This window comes from Xiphophorus maculatus, chromosome 3 (genome assembly GCF_002775205.1).
Source record: "Xiphophorus maculatus strain JP 163 A chromosome 3, X_maculatus-5.0-male, whole genome shotgun sequence".
NCBI classification, from domain to species: Eukaryota; Metazoa; Chordata; class Actinopteri; order Cyprinodontiformes; family Poeciliidae; genus Xiphophorus; species Xiphophorus maculatus.
Genome location: NC_036445.1, coordinates 17,355,320 through 17,383,101, shown reverse-complemented (window position 1 = coordinate 17,383,101; position 27,782 = coordinate 17,355,320). Strand labels below are relative to the sequence as shown.

The following is a 27,782-nucleotide window of genomic DNA, read 5'->3' as shown; positions in this document are numbered from 1 at the left end:
TTTCTTTTTTTGTAAACCAGTGTGGTATTTACTGCTAAAAAAGCTAACCTTACAGCACCAGTGAAACACTCTGGTTTTAAATCGGACTAAAAGTAAAGGGTAACAGCATTTTTTTTACTGCAATTTTTTACTGGAATTTAAAAAAAAAAAGTAATTTCAAGTTGAATCCAAGCTTATGCGAAACACACAAGGTAGATGCATTGAGTGATATTTTCATTTGCAGAGAGATGTTGGGCTCATTTTAGGTGTACATTGACAGTGCATCCTGCCTCTTTGAATAACTGCATAAACAAACTGTGACACAAACTCAGTAACTACAGCTGGGAAGAATTACGACAGCACATCCTGAGACAAAATAAATCCTAAAAATATACTCTCAAATAACATCAAAATTCACAGTTCCCTGAAATAATCAATCTATCAACCTATCAATGATTTGAATTACTCAACTCAAATCATTGAATAATCCATTACAGTTACAGTTTCCTCCTATTCAGAATACAGATTCCTTTGGGAAGTACCAGTAAAACTCCAGGTTCTGCTCGTCTGCGGACATGTGCGTATGTCTGAGTCTACCGCTGGTTGCTCAGTGAGTGGCCCCCGGCAGCAGCTCGGCCTCGGACGCAAACAGCTCCTTGTAGAGCGGGGGGAACAGAGAGTGAGCAGTGAGCGGGTATCGTTGGCTGAACCAGCGCAGCTTCTCCATGTGCAGGCTGCACAGCGAACGCAACACTGCCATCCTCTGGTAGAGCTGCCGAGAGGACATGGACAGTGAGACGAGCGATAGCAGTGAGGACAGTGTGAGGGAATATTTATACGTGAGGAAACATGTACCTTATGCAACAGACTATCGTGGTTGTCTCGGTGAAGAATGTGAGTGAGTCCCACCTCCACACTTCTGTGTACTCGTTGGACTCTCACTCTGTCCTCTAGAGAGGGACGGTCTGCAGAAATTTAAAACAATTATAAAATTTGCCTGATTGATAGAAAGCATGCAAGTGTAAAGTATTTATGTTCTTTGACAAACCACAAACTTTACTGTATGTGAACGTGAAGTAGTGCCTAATTGTGATCTCAAATGAAAATGCTGCAATGTTATAATTAGAAATTTTAAAAGTGTTGCATGCCTTGTGCTAAACTCTTCCAACTATTTTTTTTAAGGAACCATCTTTTACTGTAACAAGTGTGTCTTTTGCACATCCAGAGACAAAAATTGTTTCCAGTTCTTCTTTCCAGAATAGCTTAAGGTTAAGCAGATTGAATGGAAAGCATTAACAGTAACGAGACATGCTTCAAAATTTAGATTCTTTTTTTTTACATGAAATATTCAGGAACTGTTCTGGATGGATGGAGATAAATAAGGGGTACAAAAGGAGGACAACAATCCTAAACATACAAAGTAGATTCATGTGCTGTGCTGGTCCAGTCAAAGTCCAGACCTAAACTAAAAAAACTCTGGTAAAATCTAAGAACACAGAAGCTCTACATCCATTCCCACTGAGCTCGAGCATGTTTTGCAAAGAATGGCCAAAAACGTTAGCCTCCAGCGACTTCACAATTGTGCTCCACTTTTTGCTGGTCACATGAAATTCTGATGAAATATACATTGAGGTTTGTGGTTGTGGTGTGACAAGATGTGAAAAAGCTGAAGGGGTGTGAATATTTTTGCAAGGCACTATAAACGAGAAAAGTGCCTGTCTGTGAGGAGTCATTCAGTGACAGGAAGACTAATTTTGTGTGAATAAATAAATCAAATAGCAAATCAAGTTTGCATTTTCCAGATGCAAACCTATTTTTCAGCTTTATCTGGGTTTGAAAGAGCACTATGATGTGTTTGTAGTTGATCTTTATGGTCTAGAAAAGGTTTAAAACTCCTGGGGAAGAATAAACTTCTGAACTTCAACATGTCAATACTGAACGACGTCTTGCTTTTTTAAAAATTTTTAGACTTACCAGCGTTGATTAGGACCAGAGCACTGAAGAGGGCGAGCTGCTGCTCTGTGAGTTTCAGAGCACACATACCGTGAGCGAAGTCGAACACCGCTGCGATTAAATCACCGCACGCTTCAGGGAAAAGAAATGACCAATAAGTCCCCATAAATTTTCCATCAGCTTCATCACAAAGGGATTATGAGTCAGACTCTTACCCAGAGACTTGAAGACTTCAGTTCCAGCAAATTTTCCATCAAAGAACACAGTGTTGTTTTCTGTGTTGAAGAAGCGGCACATTCGGACCAGAACCACCTCCATGGAGCCTGGCGGGGAGATATAAGAAAGATGGAGAATTAACCCTTTTTTTCTGCAGGGATTCAAGTTTCACTGGGATAAAATGAGATTGCTGAAGTCTTACCAGTTTTGAGTAGTGCGATCTGGTCGTTCTGGCTGAGCATCCGGAAACCTGGGATGTGTTTTGCAAACTCCACCACATACTGAACAGCATCAGTCAGTCGGACGGCACAGTGCTGCCACATCTCATCCACTGTCTGGAAAACGCAGTTAGGATTGTTTGTTATCACAGATTTGATCTGCAGCATAATAAATGAGCTGCAAACTTCTGTAATCTCACATAAGCTTATTCTATTTCCACTAAGATGGCCTTGCAAAATTTCTTGACACTCCTTGAATCTTCTTCACCCTTTCTCACATAACCACAAACCTCAACAGAGGTTCCTCGGATTTTTGGGATTGGATTTTTCTCCAAATTAATAAAATTAAAAATACATGACAAAAATCAACTTAAAAATAAAAATCTTAGGTGTGGCATAAATGTATATGTTTTGCCACCCATTGCCACCATCTTCCACATGTTTTGTGTGTTAAGGCTTAACAACATGATAAAGTGTCTGAGTAGCAGAATTGCAAATTTGACTAGATGTGGATTTCTTCATGTTACTCATCCATAGAGGTCAGAGTTGTAGAGTGCAGGACTATAAGTTGTTATAAGTCTGCCAACAGAAACGCCCACCTGAGCTGTGGATCTCTGCAGCTCCCCCAGAGCTACCGTGGGTACATGGACAGCCATGTATCGATATACAAGCTTTGAACATCTGGGTGAAATGTTCAAAGTTTTGGATATTCCTTTGTAACATTAGCGCTGCTTCAGACTTCTCCACAGTTTGACCCCTGACCTGTCTGCTATGATCCTTGGACTTCATGTTGGTGTTTGTTCATAACGTTCTCTAACAAACGTTTGAGCTTCACAGAACAGATGAATTTGTATTAAGATTAAATGACACACAGTAGGAGTCCTTTTACTGTTTATGTGTTTTCTGAAGGCAGGCGTTAAAGCTGGATTTTATTTATGGGTATTGGAGTAAATTGGGCAAATCATATGTTTCATATTTCTGTTAGTATAAAAATGTTAAATTGTGTATCTTTATCTGCCTGCTTCTGAGTCTTGCACTACTTTGTCACACTCAGCTGAAATTTGTGGTTGCAGCAGCACAAAATGGAAAAACAATCAAAGGGTAGGAATATTTTTTAAAGACACTATAAATACTTCTGCTGCTACAATTTTAATGACCTAATTTACTCCCACCAACATCACCCCATCCTTATATTTCAAAAACGCGAGCAATCAGAGAGCAAGAAGGAGGGGAAAAACAATGAAAAACGTTTTCTCTGTTTTCTGTTTGATTCATCAAACAAAGGCGACCTGAAGACACGAGAAGCTACGTGTTTTGATATGAGACTGTCGGAATCACACAAGAGGAAGCCTGAGAAATAAAAGACACAAGTAGAATACGATCATTTTAGTTTGGCAATACCTTGCTCTGGTAGGCTTGGATCTCCTCTCTGCTGAACACTTTCCATCTGAGAGCCTGCAGCTCCTCCAGTCTGTACTGGCTGGTTTCTCTGTGGGAACGCACAATGCTGGCACACAGCTCATCTGAAGAAGAGAGAGAAAACGCCTGTATGTTACAAATATGATCACAGGTTAAAGGCATATAGTGCCTCGCACCAACTGCTTCAACACATGTGTCCGGGTTTAATGCAACACAACAAAGTGCACAACTGTAAAATGAAAGTGAAAGGATAAGTGTGGCGTGAATTTGCATCAAGTCCGTTTGAGTTTTTTCCACTTTTTCACTTGTTTGTTAGAGAACATTAGCAACAAACAGCATTATAAAGATCAAAGAACATGGCAGGCAGGTTGAGAAATTGCAAGCAGGGTTATAAAACATTATCTCAGTGTTCCCACGTCTGAAAATTAAGAGTATGGCACAAAGGCAAACCTAGCTAGAGATAGAAGTTCACTTAAACTGACAGGCAGGGCAAGAAGAGCATTAATCAGAGAGACATAAGTGGAAGAGCTGCAGAGGTTCACAACTCAGGTAGGAGAATTTGTTGACTGGAAAACTGTTGGTCACTCACTCCACAAGTCTGGTCTTTATGAGAGAGTGGCAAGAAGAAAGCCACTGTTGAAAAATAGTTTTTAGAAATTTTAATGTCACCCCAAGCCAAGTAGAGACACGGCAAATATGTGAAAGAAAGGTTTCATTCAGGTGGGACCATATTGAGTTTTCCTGAAAAAATGCTGAACACAACTTCCTCACTGTCAAACACAGAGGTGGCAGAATCATGCTGTGGGTAAAAGGTTCCTCAGGAAGATGGATGTTCCAGGCTGTGAAACACTTATAACTGGACGAGAATGACAATAACGCTTTCTATCCAGGCTGGCTGATCTATAGCTATTTTGCAAAGAAGAATAGAAGAAAAAGTCAAGTGGAAAACTGGTAACGATTTACATGCAAAGACTTGGTTCTACGAAGTATTAAGCACAAGGAACCCACTGTGCTGGCTGCTCACCTATGTTTCGCAGAGAGTGGGGATAGTGGTTGTAGAGGTCATCGAGAGGACTGTAGGAATGAAGAGTCATGAGATCCTGATGCTGCTGTCTGGAGTCAAATCCTGACAAAAATGAAGAAAATAGCAATAGTAATGAACAACAAGAGTAAGACAAAGAAAACTGATTTTAATGAGAGCTCCCACTGCTGTTTTTCACCTCTGATATCATGGTGTCCACCGCTGTCCCCCCGCCCCTGGAATCTGGACGTAGGGGAGACACCGGAGCCCCGGTACCCCTGCGAGTCGCTCGGGGAGTAAACCAGATAGGGGTGGACCTCTGCGCCGTAGGCGTCACCGACGTAGGGGTACGGTGTGGCGATGGGCTGAAGGAGCTGTGGGGAGTGGTCCTGGCGGTTTTTGGGTGGGTAGGACAGCTCCACCTGCGTGTCGTCTTGAAGCTGCTGCTGTTGCTGCTGCTGCCTGTGTCGCTCCACTTCAGCAATAAGAGAGTCCCTCTGACGTTTGGACATGCGGCCAAACTTCACAGCTGCAAAGAACACATGTTGGTAAACAAGCAATCAGGGAACTTCTGCAAGTGAAGGGGAAAGTCGACATCTCCGGTTCTGCCTCACCATCTCTGCTCATGCCCTGAGCCAAGCACTTCTGCAAGCGGCAGTGCTGGCAGCGGTTCCGGCTGGCCCGGTCGATCTGACAGTTACTCTGCCTGGAGCAGGAGTAGGATACGGTGGGAAGCTGGCTGCGCCGGAAAAAGCCCTGAGTGTTCGGGTGACAGTGCAAGACACAGGCATGAATTTTAAATTCGAAACACTGATACATGAGTTAGATTCTTATTGAATATTTCATTATTTCAGTAGAAAACGATAAATTTTATAATAACAGAGAAGAAAAAGTCAACGACAGCTCAGACAAAGGTACCCTGTGAAATAACACAATGCAGTTGTCAAAGCATTTCATTTATCAAAATCCTATGGGGTCCTCAAAATATTCTTTAAACAAATGTGAGATGAAACTTTGTGGATTTTTTGAGTGGTTTCAATCTTTGAACTCTCCATTGGATGCAGATTTTGAGGAAAACTTACTGAGGAGGTCACCAGTAGTGACCTCCTGGTTGCTCATTCGCTCTTGGAGCCATTTTGGTGGGCCGGCTATTCATGCAAAGGTTCATCAATGTGTCATATTTCCTCCGTTTGTGGAAAGTGGCTCTCACTGTGGGAGGGTTGCAAATGACTACATAATTCTCTCCAGATTAATAGATTAATAATTCCTCATCTGTTCTTGAATTTCTTTAGACTGCATGATGTTTTCTTCTTTTTTTTGAGATCTTTAGTCTACTTCATATTGTCAGTCAGGTTTTATTATGAAATTTCCTGATTCTACAGGTCAGGCAGAAACCAATCCTGTGTGTATGTGGTGAAATACAACCAACACTTATGATATAACAAGGTGGGCTAATTTAATATAACAGAGCCAGGTTGGTTTGAATAGTTTCATTCCTTAATAAATAGAATCATGAGCTGAAAACCACATTTTCACTTTGTTATTTAAACTTTTGTGATGACTGGAAGCACATAAGTGTGACAAAAAGGAGCAAAACTGAATAAATCTTCAGTGAAATATATCATCACAGCTCTAGATTCAGAAACATTCAAGAAACCAATAACCCATACACCTGGACAGACTGCTTTTCTTTGGTATGAAAGTGTTTTTGTGGTCACGAGGCTCCTAGTTTATAACGTATTTGATGAGCTCACTTGTGAAATGACTTGCCAGACAATAAGCATAAGAACAAAACAACAAACTAAGTCTGATCTGTGAAAGACTTCTACCTGCGAAGTTTAAAGGATCGGCACAACTTGTTGGGATTTACCCATCTTGGCCTTCTGGCTGCACGGTTCTCAAATGTGACATCACTTCAGCTCATCTCACCATCTCAGTTGACTCTCAAAGTCAATGTACAGTCAGACTGAAAACTGTTATAACAATTTAAACAACATCAAGGAACGATACTGTAATAACTGAGCTTCAGAGATGAAGAAGGCTGGGTTAGGGTGAGTTGCACTGCAAAAACTCAACATGGTTAATTATTTCCTTTTGCAGTATTTATGCTACAAAGGCAACATTGACCATGCTATTTTGTCAACTACTGATGAAAAACTACTGGGAGTATACACTTAGCTGAACACTATTTTGTACTGGATATAGTGAGGAAACAGGCTTTTCTGAAGGAGGCATGGGCTGGTATGATCACATTATGATCATTTTCTGATGCTACTGTCTCATATACAGTACAGACCAAAGGTTTGGACACACCTTCTAATTCAATGGGTTTTCTTTATTTTCATGACTATTTATAAGGCAAGAAATCCCACTTATTAACCTGACAGGCACACCTATGAAGTGAAAACCATTTCAGGTGACGACCTCTTGAAGCTCATCAAGAAAATGCAGAGTGTGTGCAAAGCAGTGATCACAGCAAAAGGTTGCTACTTTGAAGAAACTAGAATATAAGGGGTGTTTTCAGTTGTTTTACACTTTTTTGTTTAGTGCATATTTCCACATGTGTTATTCATAGTTTTGATGCCTTCAGTGTGAATCTACAATGTCAATAGTCATGAAAATAAAGGAAACTCATTGGATTAAAAGGTGTGTCCAAACTTTTGGTCTGTACTGTAAAAGCTTATGCAAATAGAAATATATAATCAATAATAACACGTACTTATTGTGTGAAATATTGTATTACATGTCTAACAAGCTGGTTATTAAAAATGCTATTTCCTCTAGGAGCTAGCCTGCAGTCTGATGCTTTGCAGAAATGTTGCCTGTAACTTGTAAAACAAAGTTACCATAAGACAGGACGTCATTTAAATGTTTATTTCAAAATTTCTTAATTTTCTTGACTGAAATGTTTGATTACACTAAACATTTGCTACTTACCATAACATTTAGGTCTTTTTAGTGCAAAACATTGACCAAGTTGAGTTTTTTTTATCATATATGTTTTACCAAAACGCTGAGTTTAGAGTTGAAATTCGTCAGTCTGGTAAATGGTTATTTCACAGCTTTTTTCAATAAGTTAATATTAGCTCTATTTTAAAATCTTACACTTATAAAATACATTAAATACAGATTTTTGAAATTTCAGGTTTCATCTTCATATCCTCTATTTCTGCTAGTAAATAGCAGTGAAAATGCTTTGTTCACGAACTGAAAGACCCTGTGTCTCAGTCCAGCTAACTACTTAAAACTTGTGAAAATGAAGGCACATAAAAATATTGAAATATTTGTTAACGGATTATTACAATTAGTAAATTATTTTAATAATAAAAACACAACACAAATAGACAAGAGGAACAAAAAGGCAAGCTGCTGGATTAAACAATTTGTTTGTAGGAATTTTCTATGTTGCATCAGGACTTTGTGCAATTTGTGCTCTAGATCTTCTGTAGGAACAATTTGCTGCACTTATTTTTCCTCCAACACTTAAAACTCAGATCCAGTGGGGGTTAAGAGGTTAAAAAGTCCACAAGACGACAAATAAAAGCCAGACGGTTTGTGGTTAACACCTTTCTTTTTTCTGTTGTTTCTCACCTTGCAGCCTTCACATGTGATGACTCCATAATGAACTCCAGAAGACTTATCGCCACAAATCTTGCATGGGATAACTTCAATCTGGGCTGAAAAGAGGTAAAAAGGAAAAACAAAAAGTGAATTAACAGTTTTCTAGATTTAGCACTAAACTCTTTTGTATCACAACTTCAGACATGCAGATGGATGGAAGGAAAATTCAACAAAAAAACTGAATATGACAGTTCTGATTAATCACACTGATGTTCCAATTAAAACCAAAGATTTCCAAGCCATCTATGAAGTTTCTGAAATAAAGTAACTTGAAAAAGTCTTGATAGAGGCCGGGACAGACATAACCTGAGGTCTGGAAGATTTGACAGTCAGCAGATTTATCGGCGAGTGCGTCAGCATTAGTTGTAAAAGAAGTAAACAAGAAACCTTTTCAAGCTGCAACAGTTTCTGCCCCACAATTGTTTGGCCAAACAGTCATAAGATTTCTTAATGCAAATTTGAAAAAGCATTTGAAAAAGCATTAAAGCCTTTTAACATTAACAGTGACTTGAAATGTAGAAAGACTCAAAGTGCCAAATGCCTTGAAACCACTGATAGACAATTTGCAAAGATCGACTTAATCAACTCAGCAGAAAAATGGAGCAGACTCCTGAGGCACAAGCTCATCATCAGGAAGACGTCAGGCAGATCAGGCTGCCGTTTCCTCAGGGTGCAGAAACAAGCATTCGTCACCAGATTAATGCAAATAATGTCGGGGATTTGCTCTTGTTTGAAAGCTGATGTGCACCACGACATTTTTAAAACTACCACGCGACTGTTGGAACAATGTTTATATGGTTTTTCATCATTTTGCGGCGGGAAAATCAGCATGGTTTTGTTATTGTTAGTGATAATAAAGCTTAGATGAAGAATGCTATCTGTAAAACGTGCAAATAATTTTAACAAAAATACTAAATTTGAGCTTGAGTAGCATTTTGAAAATGTCTAAGCTTTTTTTTAAATAGCTGGGAATGAATTTAAACCATTAGAATTAGACAAACTGTGAAGCTGTGTTTTAATAAAAGCAGTGGTGGATGATGTAATGTGATATTTTGAATTTTTAGAAATTATTGACGATCGGTCGAAGTAGAGAGTTCTTGTTCAGAATGACGAGTTTCCCTTTCACTTAACAAACCACTCTGAATGTTGCAACAGTGCATCGTATCCGAGTGTTATTGTCATTGCCTACATTTCAAATTAAAATAAGCATTTAAAGTTTATAAAATAGAGTGGGAATGAGTGCACATCAAATCACAAATCCATATTTATTCTATATTCATTACGCTTCACAGAAGTTGCTCAAATTGCACGACTGATTAAATCTGGTTAGAAGTATTATTTGGGGAAAATATTTTTGTTAAATGTATATAGCAGAAAGTAATAAAACCCTAACTGGGATTTTTAATGTACAAAACATTCACAATATGACATTTTCTGCCACATTGCCCAGGCCTAATCAATGACTATCTCAGTTATAAAAACAAAATCACTTAAAAAACTTGTTTATGTATTTCTAGACAGGAAACCCCTTCAGTCCCTTTGAAATAATTGCACAATTTTACCTAAGGAAGATGACAGAAAGGTGAACTCAGCAGTGGGAACATTTCTCTAATGCTGTACTTCCCCTCTAACATCAAACAGCAGTTGTGCGACCATGGCAAACCAAAGGTTTTTTCCTCTCCAGCGCCTTCTGACTTAGTACAAATGAACAAAATAACATCAAATGCAATAAGAGGGGTGTCGTCTAAGGACGTGGAATATTTGCAAATGGAGAAAGGTGGCGAATGTGAAGGTGTCAACCTCAAAGTCCTTTTAAGTGGTTGCCTGACTTCTCTTTCATTCTGACTGTCCCTCTTTCATGTCATTTCTTAACTTTGTGATTCTTCTCTGTCTCGCTCATAAAGGACAACTGCCAGTAATGCAGTCTTTCATTCATCACTGCCAGTAATGTCCGTCCCCCACTCGCCTCCCCCTGTGCCCCTGATCTCTGTAAACTCTCACACCCCTCAGTCTTTTGCTCAGTGCTGGTTTTTGTCACAAAAGAGTATATGAAACCAGCAGAAAAGCTGAAAAAGCCGTCTAGAAAATGTGTGTTTTCTGCGCGTTTCCTCACAGAACAGCCTCAGCGCGTTCAGTCTGTGTTACTGTACCAAATCTGGAAGCGTGCAAAGGCCATAACACGCCGCAATCTTTTCATCTAGTCGTGTCATCTCCTGTCTTCCTTCCACACATGCTCCGAAGGTGTGACTGTCCCCGGCGAGACGAGCTCTCACGCCTGCATGTGGATGTTGCCTTTATTCACAAAGTATTTGTGTTTCCGCGCAGAACTGTGTCAGATTTTGTTTTGTCGCAAGTGTGTGTTAGTGTGTCAGTGTGTGCCCTCTTTCTCTGGTGCCACAGGGAGCACCCGAAGGCTTCAGAGGATGAGATTAAATAGTAATTGAACGCATAAAGCGGAAGTTCGTACAGTGAGGAAGGCAATAAAAGCCTGACTGATAAGAAGGTATTTCACAGAGTTAGCCATGACTCTTTGACCTCAAGATGTAGGAGCTCAGATCCATTGTGGATTGTGTAGTTTTGCAAACAAGAGCCGTGAGTTGAGCTAAGTTTCTCTGAGAGCTGCTGCAGGATATGTGGAGAGAGCATCAGTGGTCTCTGTCTTTTTCTGCTATTTCAGTTCTGATTGTCAACCTCAAACAACAGGAAATCCACCGTGACCCACAATCTTTCACAGCTCACGCACTCAATCACACACACAGAAAACACACAATAATCAAACAACACCATGTTTCCATGCAATCGCAGCTCTGGTGGTTCTCAAGCTGCAATAGATGCAAGCAAAAAAATTATACAAAATCATGACATCAGCAGCAGAAAGACGACACTTTCAGGCATTTTGGGACTCATCTTCTTATCTCCAGCCACAGCTCAATCCAATCAAACCCAACATCTCCAGATGCACGCAGGTTTGTCAGAGGTTGCGAGATAAAATTACTTTGCAGCTTAACCGCTTTCATTTGTGTAATTTTTGTTAACCATAGAAAGAGAGATTGTGTCTGGAGCAAGCGCAGCGCAGGGTTTGCAAATATTGTGATATTTCCTCAAAAAATTGGGATTGTAGGAAAAATCTAATAAAAACAACAACAAAAACATTTGTTATTTCTACTTTTGGTAGTGCAAAATGGCAAGGTCAACTGGGAAAGCTACAGTGCCATGCAAAACTACTCAAAATCTTTTCTTTTTTTGCATTATGTCAGTTTAAAAACCCAGAATTCAATGGTTTCTCCTGGGATTTTACGTGATAGACCATCAACAAGTGGAAGAATTACAACATATGGTTTTCAAAATGTTTTGTTACAACAACAAGCGTTATGTGATGTGTAGGGTTTAATTGGATCCTCATCTGAAGGAAACACTTTCTTCCGGTAAAAACTTTCTCCCACCTGAGTTGTGGGTCAGCAGTTTCTCCAAGGTGACCTTTGGTCTCTTGGCTGCTGCTCTGATTAATGTTTCCTTAGCCGGTCTGTCAGAGACATGAATGTCCTTATCTCTACAGGTTTGCATTCTCTTCAATCTCTTCTCGTTCATTGGCAAGACATTATTATGCTCTTTGTAAGGTATTGGATTTTACAATGCATCCTTTCCCTTTACTGTTAATAATTATTTCTGATTTAGTGCATAAAATTCTAAAAATGCATTGCAGTTTGTAGTTGTAAAGAGAACAAATAAAAAATGTGTAAGAATCCCTTTGCCTGGCACTGTGGAAGTCAACAAAAAGAAAAGAAGACGTCTTCTGTAAATGTCTTTTTTTTTGAGGCCACATTTTGACAGATATGGGCTGAAAACATCCAAATGTTAACATATTTATCTGGGCTAAATAAAAGCAAAGACTGAGTAACATGTTATTTAAACATCTGGCTTGATTTCTCTTAGCTTGAATAATTAACATATGATATGTTGCACCACTCAATCAACAGAAACCAACTAATTTTTATTTAAGCCGTTATTGCCACAGTCAAGACTGAAAACGGAAGACTCATTTATTGTAATAAATCCAAAGAATGTAGCTTTCATCATTTGTTAAACTCCTGAACAATAAGCATGGTCCCAGATGATTTTTATTTTAAATGAATAAAAACATTTGACAAATAAAAATCTGCCTTGATGAATAAAGATAATGATATCAGAAATGTTTCTTTGTTTTATTTCTTTTCTGTTTGTTTCATTTAAATGTTGGATTAAAACAAACTTTACACAAATTGCATGTGTGATGGTACTTAAAAATAAAGTCTTAATCATTCAGATTAAATTCCCAACAAGTGCATTCTGTATATAAGTATAGTTTTATTGTAAAATCTGTAAATAAATGTGATGCATGAAAGATTTTCCACTAAGTTTTCCGTTTACGTCGATTAACCAGCTCTCTGTCTTCATGTTTGTTAACAGCACAGATCAGTTCTGCTTTCCAGCATTTCCGCTCTGTTTTGCTGACGCTGAACTGGCTCTGCACACAGAAAGCTGCTGTTACAACATGCGTTAGCTTTAGCAAAACACCCACTCGACTCATTTACGAGTTTAAGTGTGCACCTGTGAGGTGGTACATTAGCGAAGAGTCTTGAGCTGAGTGGATTTTCAGTGATGGAAATGTTCTGATTTGTCAGTGAACAAAGAAGATGGGCAATTAATGTTAAGACGTGTCTTTCGATAAATGTTTAGCTATCTCAATAATTAATCTGCTTCATCTTAGAAAAGCAGAGGTGCTGCAGAAAATAATGCAACGTTAATAAAAACGTAAAACATGACTTAGGTCTGCAAATGCAAACATTAGAAAGAGTTTCTTCTTATTTCAAAGGAGGTCAGGAACAATTTTTTGTCGTCATTGTTTCTTGTGTTTTCATTCTCACACTTTTTATGAGTTTAGTAAGGTCACAGTGCATTGTGAAATGGTTAGTGTGCCTGTGATTTCACAAAATCTAAGACATTTAATCCTACATTTTAAAAGTTTTGCAACCAAATAAAGTTATAAAGTTCAAGCTGTGACAATCTACTAAATAAACTGACAAAGAGGAGAAAAATCTGATTAAAAAAAACATGGAACATTTCTGATGTGATGCAGAAATATGATCCCATTTCTGCATCTCATTAAAACTTTACTTGGCTTCATGTTCATTTGACCGAGATGCAGCCTGTGCAGCTAAATGTGTGTCAGGCTGCATTCTGTAATATCCTCCTATGTGATAGAAAATGGGCCAAAGATGAGGAGTCTCGATTTAAAAAAAAAAAAACAACAAACAAACAAATCACAACCACTAAATCATGAATGGGTAAAAGTAGATTCAGGTTGGTCTAGTCAGCTAAAAGTATGGAAAACATTTTAAACAAAAAATACTTAAATTTAAAAAAGTCAAATACTCAGGAAATCTAACGGAAAGATTTTATTTGTGAGAGCTTTTAACCCTAAGATAGTTTTATTGAACTCTTCCCATCACAGTTGTGTAAAATTGATTTAAGGCTACTTTATTTATTTTTACATATGAGAGGACAAACAACACTTTACTGATTACGCACAACCCCAAAGTCAATCCGCCTAAAATCACCCTGTCAGCAATCTGCTCTTTGCACTGTAAAAAAAAAAACAAAAAAAACCCCTCAGCTTTCCTCTTACGGAAGCTAACAAATGCAAGCAAGGCAGCAACCAAAGTTTGTATGTACACAAAACACACACATAAACACACACACACACACACACACACACACACACTCAAAAACAGAGTTTATCCAGAGCAAAAAGACAATCAGAAAATCAGAGTCTATTTACATTTTACCCAGAAACAGATAATGTAGTTTAGAATCACTTCATCTCTTTATTTGCAACAAGGATTAAATACTTTTCTGAATTTGTTTTCTTTATTTAAGTCATTGGAATAATCAAAAAATATATGCAGGTAAGCCTTACAGGTAAACTTGGGTTGAAGAGCAAAACGTTTCCTAATGTACGAACGATATTCAGATTAGAAAAAATTGTTTGACCATTTTTAACCAAGAAATTAAATAAGTAAGGTAGCATATAGAAAGTGAATTATTTTCTGAATATGCATTTGAAAATATATTAATTTCCGAGGTTTTTTTTTTAATGTGAAATACATGAAACCAAAATAACTTGTTACCAAAATAACTTGTTTTAAAGTGCACAAGAAATTAATTATGTCGTAATAAATAGAGAAATAATAATTAGTTATTTTACTTCATTGAAACTTTAAATAGCGACCCTAAAGCAAAACTAATTTTGTTTTTAATAAAAAAGGGCCAAAATTTTTTTATAAAAACGTAAATGAAGATTTTTGCCAGTACAGTAATATCATAAGTGAGTTATTTAAAAGCACTCTGCATGACCTTAGGATGACGGCTGATTTATTGCGAAGTACATCTTGTTTAAATATATTTAAATGTATGATCAGTTAGATTTTTGTTTTTGAAACAAGTGTGATTGTAAATGATCAATAACTCATTCATCAGAGAGCTGCTTTGTGACAATAAACAACAAAGACGGAAAACTACCCACGGCATCCTTTTTGAGGGACGGGGGAATTATTAAAGCCAATCTGAGCACCATTTGACATCCTTTAGGACTTTGAAGTGCCTTCTGATTTCAGAGGTGTTAGACAAAAGTCATGTTTTGACGGTAGCAGTGGGTATGAATCAGCTCAACTGCTGTTCATACCCATTTACCATATTTTGGGGAGAATGTGTCACCTGCGATTGTGAAGTCGGCTTTGATCTGAAGAAAAACCGCTTCTGGTGCTTTTGGAAGAGCTGTGTGCAAGTTTTCTGCAGCGGGAGGAACAAGGAAATCCTTTTTCTGATAAAAAAACTCTAAGATCTGCACAAGAATCCCACAAAACGCACTAACTGAGCTGTGTGTGGGCATGTAGGGGTGTGTGTGTGTGTAAATTCAGGGAGCAAACAGGTTAACCTGTTGCGGCTAAGAGGCAGAAATATTTAGTAATATCTCCATCAGTTGGAGGGTGCTCTATGGTTTCGCAGTATCCACAGTGCAGCTGCAGGAGAAAGATAGGCTGCATCTAGGCGCCATCTAAGAAGCAGCTGCGAAGGTGTGTGTGCTTGTAGGGGTGCGTGTGTGGGTGTGTGTGTGTGTGTGTGTCTGCAGGCTGCAACAGCAAAACCATTTAAGCAGCTTTGCATGGGAAAACTTGTTGCTTCTCAGTTTTTCACCTTTCTGTTCCTACAACACCAGAAAACGACATTCTTCTTGTTCAATCATCACTTTTGACTGCGCGTCGGGTCTTCCGCGTCTGCATGGAGTTAGTCCATTTAAACTGATGCGCTGCGGTCAAGTTGCATCCTGTTTTCCGCTGATTTGTATTCAGTGGAAGCGAATGCAAAAAATAGGCTTGCAACATCTCATTTCGGCCTGCTCCACTTTATGCTTTCATGAATAATTCAGTTCAGTCAGTGGAATGCTACAACTAAATATGTAAACGACTCGGAACAAGGGCAGACACGCGGCATTACAGAGTGTCTTTCGTGTGTTTCTCGCCGCACTTTGAATTGTCGCTCTCTGAATTGAACGAAATGTCATACGTGAGCTGTATAGTACCTGTGGGCAGAAATAACTGTGGCAATGATTCAAATCTTAAAGCCATCAAAGGGAGCAAACTCTGAATCATGTTACCAAAGCATAAAAGTGAAACACATCAATCGGCGTGAACGTCGCCAACAGTCAACCAATGCAGAACTCTGGAGAGAACAAATAAGTTTCAAAACACCAGGCTTCATAGAGAGCAGTTATGAGATTAAAAATGCAATCTGTAGAGGATCCAAAGCAGAGTGACCAAACATTTCTCAAGTGAACCTCAGAGTTGTAGCAGAGTAAGTTTTGAAGAATAACTGCGTTATAAAAGAGAGAGACTGAACAAAACGCTTAATCAAGCTGCGTGACGGAGCTGTTTGAAGCGACAGGTGTCTGCATGAGAGGAAACTTATTTCAAGTATTTCATGAAGGCTAGAAAAGAAACTGCTGCTTGAAACCAAAAGCACTCGAAGCATCATGAAGCATCGACTTTAATTGATTTACCCGATAAAATATCTTTGATTGCACTGCCCACACACTCACACACAGATACGGACCGGAGAAGTTCATCCCTACCTCGCATCATCCTCACTCCTCCACTCGTCTCAGACGTTTGTCCCACTTTCACAAACTCTTCTTTCCTCTCACTTTGTTTGCCTAGCGTCTATCACCTCTTTTCTTTTGTCTTTGGTGAACAATATCTTTTAATCTGCCTTCTTTCTTTTTTTTTTTTTCCTGTTCGTCCTTCAGAGAGCTGGGTCAGGTACTCACTGCAGCTTCAGCACACATATTCAGACTTTTGAGTGACAGTCACCGCCTCACCTTCCTTCTCTGTGTGTGAGAGAGAGAGACATAAGACAAAGAAAAGGGGGGGACTGTCCCCTGTCTTGACTTTTTTTTTCTCAAGGTACTTTTTTTCCTTATGCCTTTGTTGTTATCCTGCACCCCCTCACTCTATAACACACATGAGAAGAAGAAATGCCTCATAATGTCTGGTGCCTCTCAGGCTGTCCATGTGAATAAAACTGTACTCAATTAGCAGGAGTCCCTGGACGACGCAGCTGAAACATGCTGGTTGTGGAAACGACAAGCTTTATTTTATTCCTACCGTGCAAACGATGTTAAAAACTTTTACTTTCCTGTTAGCTTGTGGAGTTGTACAAATATTTATGCAACATATAAATATGTTGCATTTTATATGTTGCATATAAAATGCAACATATACATACACCTTTTTACTTTGGAGTAAAAAGGAAACACCTTTTTACTCTAAAGCTTTCAGCTTAGCTTGCAGATCTGCAGGTAAGTTTCTCCGTTAATTTACGGGCAAAATGTGTTTTAAAAACTGGAGAGCTACAATAACCTGGTTGTTTGATGCATCACTTTAATCCACACAAACATCATTTGCTGTGCATCTGATTAGCTTAACATATTCTTGTTTACACCTCTCAGCTGAAACAAAAGGGAGCTTTTCAAAAAAGGTATTAGTCAAGGGTGTGTGGAACGAGTTGGAAGCATTATTTACAACCTAATAACACTGATTAAGTAAAGAAAGGCAAGTTGTGTTTTTTATGAGATATGCTGTGCCTGAAAGGAAGGGTTGTTTGGAAGTTTGCTTCCAGAAAAAACACCCGGGTTCGGCTAAAACTTCTTCAAAGTCTTCATTTTTTGGTCACAGCTCCAAAAGGATCGTTTGGCACAAACAAGACTGGATATCACCAAAGGAACCCCGTGGTGGCGGCAGTATCATGCTTGGTGTTTCTTCTCTTCAGACAGATCTGGTTGGTATCAGTATGGATTAGTGCCAGTCAGTATTAAGCCAAGCTCAAGATGAAGACGGATTTCATTTGTTAGCATCAGCAGGATGAGTCAAAAGCAGCATAAAGAACATTCTAGTTTAAGGTTAGCAGAGATCAGTTTTTGTACATTTTCCACCTCTAATGGTTTTTTTTCTCATCACAAAAGTTAGACAGATTAACATGACTGTGTGTAAAACTTTGGAAAAGGCAAACAAGAGGGCCCTGCTGAAGATAATGTGTGTAATATCTATTTAATGATTCATCACATATTTTCAAAGGAAGCTAATAATTTTTACATTTAAACTATCATTAAAATGCCTCAGGGGTAAGTTTTAACACTTAAAACAAAAAAAGTCTGAATTTCTAAACTATATTAACAGTGTTTGGGTAAATATGCAAATAGGCAACACACCCCTGCTTTCTCAGTACATTTCTTTGTCTCCCCACACTGATATTTCTCCTTCTGAAGCAGCCGAATGATGAATAAAAAGGACACCAAAGCTTTAACAGCTCTGGGTTTAATTTTCATTCACATTTCTAGTGAATTTATCACCGTTCAGCCTCAGCTTGTTTATCAGCACACCACTTAATACAAAAGCTGTGTTACGCGGAGCATCCCACACTTGATAACACGGCCAGGTGTGCTAAAGTTGTGGCAGAAAGTGTTAAACCAAACGAGTTAAAAAAAGACAAGATGCTATCGCTCTCATCTGCATTCAGATGCCAAAGTAGCTGGAGTTTGTGTGTGTCGGTGTACATGTGTGTGTGCCTGTACATGGGAGAAAGGAGGGGGGTTGCACAGGTGCAATACACACAACCCTCACTGGGTTTGCTAATAGCTCAACCCCAGCGACACCAATATGTGAGTGTGTGCGTGTGTTTGCTGTACAGGTGCAAAGTTGCATGTTCACAAACTATGAAGTTAACCGCAGTGCATGCACAAATATCTAGCACAAACACGAGCAATGCCATTACCATATGCAGACACACACACACATCATGTGAGGCTAACGCACAGAGACGGTTTGAACACAGACGACTTACTCAAATGAGTCTTCTTGGACACGGCGCCTCCTGGGGAAAACAGTAAATATTATTTAGCCCAAAATAAAGAAATTAAAAGAAAACAACAATATGGATTGCTCATTGTCTCAGTTGAACATTACAGCAAATTGTCAACATTTCCAAATAATATCAAACGTAAAAGAAAAAATTAAACAACATTGTAAGAACACCGCTGAGAGGCTGATACATCTGTAAAGAGATTTAATCACAAAAAAAATCATGACCATCAAACTCAGACTATGCCTTTGCCAACACAAACATCAAAACGCTTAACATTTTCACTAAATACAATTTAGACAAAACACAAGAACAGTACTTGCATTATCTTAGAAAAACAAAAAAGAGGCTTGCTTATCTCTCTATATATCTTGAGAAAAGGAGCTTTGTTTGCTAAAGATCAGGAGATAACCATTGCATGCCAAGAAAGAGCCGCTCTTATCATGGCAGAAGCTGATGATCTACAACAGCAACGTGTTAATGAATAATTTATAATCTTATTGACTTATTTCCTGATTACCACATTAACTCTTTACCTGAAAAAACGACGACTTTGCTGTCTCAAAATATTTACACTGTTATTACAGCTCAGTAGAGGCAGTAGTCACAAAACGTGTTATGACAATTATACAGCTAGCAAGTATTGGCGAAATGATTTGTTTCAAGAAAAGGGCGTAGCCAAAGGACTATTACAAAATGTCACTAAATTAGTCATATTGAGTAAAAGGACATAATAAACAATTATTATAAAATTAGGTATAACTAAATCGAGATAACTAAATTATTATCCCAAATTAAATATCTTGAGATCGAGACAAAATGTAAAATGTCCTCAAGACGCAGTGAGCTCTTATTTCAAGATGTGATTAATTACTCATATTTCCATTTCATCTCATATTCTGTACTTTTCACATTTTAGTGCTCTGAGACAGTTGTTGTAAAACGATAAGACAATGATGAGCTTTAGTCTTAAAATTATGAAATATTTGCCACAAGCTGAGTTATCCTAGAATCTGAGTTATCACAAATTAGGTCATTTCTGGACAATTGCACTATTAAACTCATTTCCCAAAAAGAGTTGTCACAGCTGCAGTTTATTTAAAATGATATATTTAAATTGTAATCACGAGATAATAACACAGATAAACAACAAACACTTTGACACTAATAACGTACCTTGCGATAATAATTATGGAGACAACGACACAATTAAAGTTATCAAGACCAAATCAGCTGCCATCCGGAGAAAATGGTACAAATTAATCACTACCTTGCCATAACATCGTGATAATCTACTTCTAATGTTTCACCTACTTACAGTACACTGATACTGTCTTTCACTACATGAATAATCTAAATGCTTCTGCCACCGAAACCTTCACTGCAGCATGACTAACTGTGATGAGGTGGCTGACAACGTACTGATGTGCCAACTGCAGAGACGTCTGAATTCAGAATCACAAAATCCTCCATCCTGAGCAAACATGCAATTAAACACAGCAGCCCGTCTCCTGGACATTTAGGACGTCCTAACAATTAAATAACTCAGCCGGGGGACAGAAAGCAATTCAGTTACACATATTAAGCTGAAATTAAATCCTCTTCCTATTGGGTAGTTTGGATGAAAGATCTTTAATCTTTTTGGTGCAGAAACTGGACAGATAAGAATCCTGGGTAAAAGTGGTTAAATTAGCAGATTCCTATTTACGCTGGTGTCTGTTTGTGTGACACTTCAGTGCATTTACACAGCAGAGATAAAGGCAGAGGAAGGTGGGTGTCTGTGAAGCAACTGGTCCTCCTTTTTCGTCTGCCTGTTTGACCGCAGTTGTGAGAGTCTGTGTTGCAGTAGGTGTGAGAGAGGGTCGGTTCTGAACCAAAGAGTTTATTTCTGTAGTCGTACACATCAGTGTGTGTGTGTGTTAGTCGGAGAAAGAGAGAGAGAGAAAAAGACAGAGAAGGAGAGAGAGAGAGAGAGAGAGAGATGTTTTAAGGCATAGCAGATAAGTATCAATGGAAGGCGCAGAGTTTGCCGGCCTTTGTCTGGCGCCACTTCAGGTCCTCTGTGGTTTCCTCTGTTTTCTTGCCCTCATCAAATCAGTTTTGCTTCATAAGCAGAAAGTATGGAATGAAAGCAGAGCAGTGCACGCACGGAAAATTTAAAAAACACGTCGACACGAGCTAGGCAGGTGCTTTAAAGGGATTGTTTAGCAAAAGGTTTTGTTTTTTGACTTTTAGTGGCGCATTTTTCTTAAATTTTGGTCAGTTTTCATTCGATCGTTTAACAATACAACTTAGCATTTACTTGGATGATTAACCAATTAAAGAAATGCACAAAACAGCAAAAATTAGGATTACTGCTTTTCTTTTTGTGCCTCAAACATGAATATTTCTTTTGAAAAATGAAAACTAGCTGTATTTCTGTAAAATTAGGTGAAAACACGTTCAGCTACATCCAGATTTCAGGGTGGCCATTAAGCCTCCACAGAGGAGGCGGCTGCTGGCGAAACCCATCAGTCAAAATTTCACTGGCTTGTCTGCGCGCTGACATCGAGGCTCGCTGCTGAATTCACAGTTGCTGCATTACATAACAGTACTGGAGACCACTGAGCCTGGAGAGGAGGACAACAAGTTTGCCTGAATAAAAACTTTATTTTTTTTTACAATAAAAACATTTGTTTTTATGCATATGATTTCATTGTTGATTAAAAGAAAAAAAATCATATTATAGGAAAATATTAAATAAAAAAATGCAACAAAAAAGTGGCACTAATTGTAACTATATAAAAGCCTGATGAGGATAACTTAGTTGATGATGAGGATTAATCTGGACTGTTGACCAACAAATGGCATTAACTCCATGCCCTTAGAGCTAATAAGCCTTTCCAGGTTCAGCCAGGCAGCTCAGAGGCGATGAACTTAGAAAATAATAATTGTTGAAAATGTATTAAATATTTTATTTTATATGCATCATGATGAGACTGAATTCTAGTAAAAATCTTGTTTTCTTTCTTTTTTTTTTTTTTAAAGTTCTAATTTATCCCTTTCATGCATAGTGGTCACTACAGTGGACAGCTATCTAAAAGTCATTTTCTTGTGCTTCCTGTGGATTTTTATGTTATAAATGCACACAGACCACTGAAGTGGACACTAATGCATCATAAAATATACCATCAACTACTGGCCTCAGCTGCAAATGCAAGAAATTATTTTTGTTAAATACAATATGGCCGACAGACAAAAAAGCATGAGAACCGACCCGGTCCCTCCTTCTACTGTAGACGACTCTTGCAAGTACAAAAAATATTGTGACATCAGATAACCCCTAAGGAACAATACTACTGATGTATTTTTCAAATAACAACTTTGTATTTGGACAAAATTACAATTGATCACATAAAAATAACAAATAAATTATTTTTACAAAAAAAATTTCCTATCTTTTTTATGCCTTAAGAAAAAAAATTTAAAAAATGAAAAAAAAATTCTGACACAAAGGATCATAATTCATGCATGAAAGGGTTAAGACTAATAATAGAGTTTACTCTCTTGTGAATTAGACAACAGTAATTAAGACATTGTAGCTTAATTTCTTGAATAGCTGAGAAGAGTATAACTATTAAACTGCAACATTTAAGCAGGGTAGCAACCGGATGCAGCAGCAACAGAAACCAATGTCAGATTCACAAACGGCTGCAGAACTGATGAAGCGGATTGAATCCACAGCGGCTGAGCAGTGACGACACAAAGAATTAATTTCTGAAAAGAGAAGAGGGTTTTTCTTTGTGTGAGCAACACCAAAATTGCTTAAGAAATATGAGAAGACACCCACAACAGCCACAAAACCCAACAAACTCATCACCCCAAGAACAGCCGGCTCAGCAGTGTGAAACCGAACAAGAGCAGCACAAACACGGCGACTCTCCGCCTCACCCTGAATAAACCGGTTTCCAGGACCTGATCAGTAAGCTGATGCTGTTTTACTCCAAGTCCTTAAGCCCCTTAACATCCAGTTTTAACATTTTGTTTCCTTCTAAGTAGCTCTGATCTTGTTAAAACTGTCTTTTTCCACTTCTACTTAACACTGTGTGTGTTGCATAACAGCGTGTCAGCTTCAGCTCTGCCTCCAGCTGCTCTAAAATTCAATCATATTTGGTCTTGTGTCATCTACAAGCAAATCCTGAGTTGAATTGCTTGGTGCTTCAAAGGTCATATCCAGAGCAGAAAGCATAACATGCTGTTATATTAAACTAATTTGATTAGTTCTTAAATAATGACCATAGCAAAATGAAAAACATGATTTAAGACTTTTTTGTAACTATTTAAGCAAATTATTATTTAGTCCTTACAGTCATTTATTTGAAGTATTTTTGGCACAAATTGCAATCTTAGGTCTTCTTTAGTATTTTTACAAACGCGTAACATCTGTCTTTGGGTGTTTTTCCCATTTGTCTTTGCAGATCTTCTCAAGGTCAATCAGGGTAGATGGGCTTCATCAGTAAACAGCTTCTTTTTTTGGAGATATTCAACTAGATTTAACTCTGGTTTGGACATCATAGAACATCCACAGACTTCTAGATAATTGGTGTCAAACCCATTTTTATTTCGGGCCATATCAAAAATCTGAATGTTCATAAAGGTCTAGTTGTGCCAGAATTTATTGAGAAAACCAATTAAACTGTTAAAATATCAGTAAGTAGTTGTTCCTCCAGGGTTTTGTGATTGCTTAAGGGGTTTTTTTTTGCTATCAAAATTGTAGATTTTGTAGTGCCAATTAAAAATGTTCCTAAAATTTTGTTAGGAATTTTAATGTATGATGTTAAATGTGACTTTTTATTTTCTCATTGTATCAATTACGGACTATAAAATCAAGTAAGGCTGAGGCAGCAGTTACTCAAACCCAATGTTTTTGACCAATTCTGAGAAAATTTGAAGAAAAATCAGGAAGAAAATGTGGAGATTTGTAGATTTTGTTGGAATTTTTGCAGATTTGGGAAAAACTGGAAGGACTTATTGATGTAATTTGGAGTCTAGAGGGCCAGATTAAAAGCTGTGGCAGGCCAGATTTGGCCCCCGGGCCTTGAGTTTGACACCTGTGTTGTAGATGAATCATTGCCAGTCTGAGATCCAATGTGTCATGCAGGAGGTTTTCTTGAAGAATATCGATACATTTCACTGCTGTCATCTCACGCCAGTATGCCAAGGAGTTACTCAGTTTCTGCCACAGAAAATTATTCCCACAGCATGATGCTGCCATCACTATGTTTCACAAAAGAGATGCTGTCAGCCAAGCCGACTTGAGGACTGGAGCTAAGACCATTTATTTGGGCCTCATTATATATATATAAAAAGTCAATAAATAAAACTTCTGCTGTTTGAATAATCTCTAAGTTGTTTTTTGGCAAAGTTTTAGCCTTTTAGTGGGGGTGGACTCGGGGTCCGTTGTTCCCATTCACCTCCCTGAGCTCTTACTGCTCAGCCTCTCTCTGCCTCAATCTGTTTATTCATAACATTCAATTCAGATCGTTTCTTCATCAGTGTTCTTCCTTAGATTTTGACTTTAAAGCAATTACATCCCAGAGGTCTGCAAACATTCTCTCTGCCTCCATTGTTTATGTTCTGCTCTGACATGAATGCCAGTTATGAAACCTTCCATACACAAGCGTAATCCTTTCTAAATCAAGTTGAGTCAGCAGAATTTGTCACAGGTGGGCTTTCATACAACTTGCCATGGTGGGGCAGTTGTTAGCAAACAACAAAAATGTTTTTCCCTCAAACTCTGACCAGGATCATGTGCATGTGTGCTCTCTCCTATAGTCCAAAATTAAGCATGTAGGGTTAATATCTACATTTGCCATTATAGTGTGTATGTGTGCTAGTGGTTGTTTGTATTTTATTGAATAAATTGAAAAGACAAAAAGCTTCCATTAATCCATAAATGAAAATAATCTGTCTGGAAATAACAGAGTTAAGGTCTATGTCATCTAAAAAGCATCACTGTGCATGCCTTAATTATTCACTTAATTAATTAATTGGAATTAATTAATTACAGCATATTTAATGTTTTGAGATTTGACTGTAAGACTAAATGCTGAACTCAGACGTTATTGCAGTTTTACTGAAGTCTCATCATTCTACATGTTCTGATAAAGCAGCAATTTCTCCAACAAATACAGATGGAAAGTGTCTTCTTCTGAATTGTGCACTTTGAACTTATGCATTATTATTCCTATAAAGTCCTAAAGAAACTGCCCCCCTGCATTGTGCGAACAATGAGCAGTGGGTTTCTGCAGCAGAATGACGAGCGGTCTCATCTTGCCATGGTAGCTAATAGTTTGATTATAGCAAGTGGCTGCTCAGAATAGAAAGGCATTGACAACAAGCAGAAGCAAAAATAAGGGTTAATCCCAGTGGATTATGCTGTCTTAGTGTCATTCTTACCCACTCAGAGCACCTTGCTGCTGCCCAGTGAATGGGATAAAGAGGGTTACTGGGGTAAAGAATAGTGAGAGATGGGAGTGACGGAAAGGTGAGATAAAGAGTGTGTAGAAGAGGTCATATAGTACGGCATGTTGAGAAATACGATCATGGATTTATTTGATCAAGCAAACTGCTTGTAATGTCAGGAATGTAAAGATTCATTTATTTATGAATTAGTTGCAGTATCGGTTCTTGCAACAAAAACTACAAAAATCTTTCTTTCATATAAAAAAAATGCCTGTTGTGGAAACAAAGTGCTCTCTGTGACTACACTGCTATTTCAAAGGGGCAGCTACTTTCATTGTGCGAAATTAATTAGTTAATTAAAATACTAAATAAAAATGTATCTGTAACAGCTGTTTAAAAGGTATCATTTCAGAGCCAAAACCCTAAAATCTTCATTTTGTTTTAACTCACTATGACTCTGTGAACATACAGTATATTTTTAAGTTCTGAAGGTTTTTATATTTATACAAGTGGCTCCCAATAAGACAATCAGTCAGTTTTCATTTCAATTCAGAGAGGTTTATTAAACTGGCAATAAAATAGATTTTATTACCAGAAAGGAAACATAAAATGCTCAAATAATGGATGTGAATCAAAAATTCACACTGAACCCAAGGAAATTGGATTTATTCCCTCTCTTCTCTTCCTCTAGACTTTAAAACCTTTATTTGCATCTATAGAAAATTTACTTTTATTTGAGCAGAGGACCTTTGGACCACAGAGCACTAGTCCGGTCCTTTTCCTTCTTGGACCCATTTCTGGCATTATTTCAGGAAGGGCTTAACAGACGCACCGTAACTTAACTATCCCACTTCGTCCTTCCACTCAACTTTCTGTTAGCATGCATGGACGCTTATGTGTCTGTCTGCTGGACAACTTTCAGGTTAGCAGCTGTGATTCTGTCGGTCTGTATATATTCTGAAAACACTTTTCATTAGTAGTATATATTTTCTTGAGAAAATTCATTTTGAATTTTTAAAAATGAACAAAAATAAACTCTCGAAATAAAGAGCACACTGTAGTGAATGTATAATAACATACATTTTGCTGTTTGAGTGAAATTATGAAATAAACTACTATTATGATTATGATAATATAATAATTTGCTGATTTGAGCCTTTGTGCAGATGCTAATTACATTTTCTCTTGGGGCCAACAGGGGGCCCCGTGTTTGCGTATGCCTCGGGTCGGCCCTGATGCTGGATAAGATCTGGCTTACCTTTTTTCCTGGGGGTGTCTGCAGGTAGAAAGTCTGACTCCTCATATTCCATGCCGCTCCTGTCACAGCGCTGGATGGGCCTACGCGCTCTTTCACTCACCTCTCACCCACACAGCCACAAGCAAGCCAGAAGTCAGCGAACCTCTCTTGAGCTCCACTTACTTTCCTCTATTTGAGCTGAAAATTAAGATGACAGAAGACATGCTACCTGTTGGCTGCTCTAGCGCCCGGGCCGGCGCAGGCATTTGAAAACGTGCACTGCCATCTCTCCTCTTTCCGGCCTCACAGGTCCAAAAACTCAACCATCATTCTTCTTCCACTTTAGTTTTTCTTTCTAGCAGCGCGTTTCCTCCTCCTCCTCCTCCTCCTCCTCCTCCTACTCCTCTTTCTTCTCCTGTGTGTGGCTGTTGTGAAATAATTGCTCTCACCCCCGTGGCAGCAGCAGCGGCAGTGCGGAGAGTGCAGCTGGAGCAGGCCGGGCCGTGGCTTCTCAAGCCCCGCTGCTCTCACCCCCAGCCCCCTCCGGCGCGCCCCGGCCGTCCCAGGCCGGGCTGGAGAGAGTTATGTCACCGGCTGTTACGTAACGCCAGCGGATCGGGTTTGCTTTGAAGTGCTCGGCTGTGAAATATAATCCCATGTTGCTGCCACAAAGTCCAATTGACAAAATAAAACGCGGAGACGTGGCATTCCTGTTGATTTCATGTTGTATGCGAACGTGGAGCATGCTTGGATAAAGCGTTTCTTATGGTTTGTTTTTTGCAGGGACCAACTGGCGTACACCCCGGAGGTGCACACCTCTGTAGGGATTCACCTTATCGACGGCATCTAATCCCTGCTTTTTTTTTTTTTTTTTTACAACAGCAGAAAGACAAAGAAAACGATGAATAATCAATATGTGTTCTCGGTTTACATGATCAAATGTTTCTGTAAGACGCAGTGCTTACGCAGGGTCCAGACTAATGCCGAGAGCAGCTCCAGCTTGAGCTGGTTCTGAGTATCTGGGCATGTTGTGACTGTGTGTTATTGCAACTTTTACTCAAGGAGGCAGAAGTTGGTGCTTTACAGCGAACAGAGAGGCAGTCAAACATGGATGCTTCTGTCGCCTACAGGACCAGGAATGGAGAATCTGTTGGGTTGAAGGTCTCAGTTAAAGTTTCGGTTCATTTTAGTTCAATGCTGTAAAATAAGACTTACATCTTTC

General features: G+C 38.6%; 1 protein-coding gene across 2 annotated transcripts; it reads right to left on the bottom strand.

Annotated features, from left to right (window-relative positions):
* On the bottom strand, nucleotides 1-27,258 carry LOC102232645 (nuclear receptor ROR-alpha). 2 transcript variants are annotated; one of them, XM_023329632.1, is made up of 13 exons: nucleotides 26,790-27,258; nucleotides 26,582-26,683; nucleotides 18,862-18,891; nucleotides 8,398-8,483; nucleotides 5,421-5,562; nucleotides 5,006-5,335; nucleotides 4,810-4,911; nucleotides 3,768-3,889; nucleotides 2,351-2,483; nucleotides 2,148-2,255; nucleotides 1,954-2,064; nucleotides 835-944; nucleotides 1-751 (listed from the first exon to the last, which is right to left on the bottom strand). In XM_023329632.1, the coding sequence occupies exons 1-13, from the start codon at nucleotides 26,824-26,826 to the stop codon at nucleotides 587-589; spliced, it is 1,578 nt and encodes a 525-aa protein (XP_023185400.1). In that variant the 5' UTR covers nucleotides 26,827-27,258; the 3' UTR covers nucleotides 1-586. The 2 variants fall into 2 exon arrangements, with proteins under 2 accessions (XP_023185400.1, XP_023185410.1); XM_023329642.1 differs by lacking the exons at nucleotides 18,862-18,891; nucleotides 26,582-26,683; nucleotides 26,790-27,258 and adding an exon at nucleotides 16,595-16,841.
* Nucleotides 27,259-27,782: the final 524 nt, after the last annotated feature.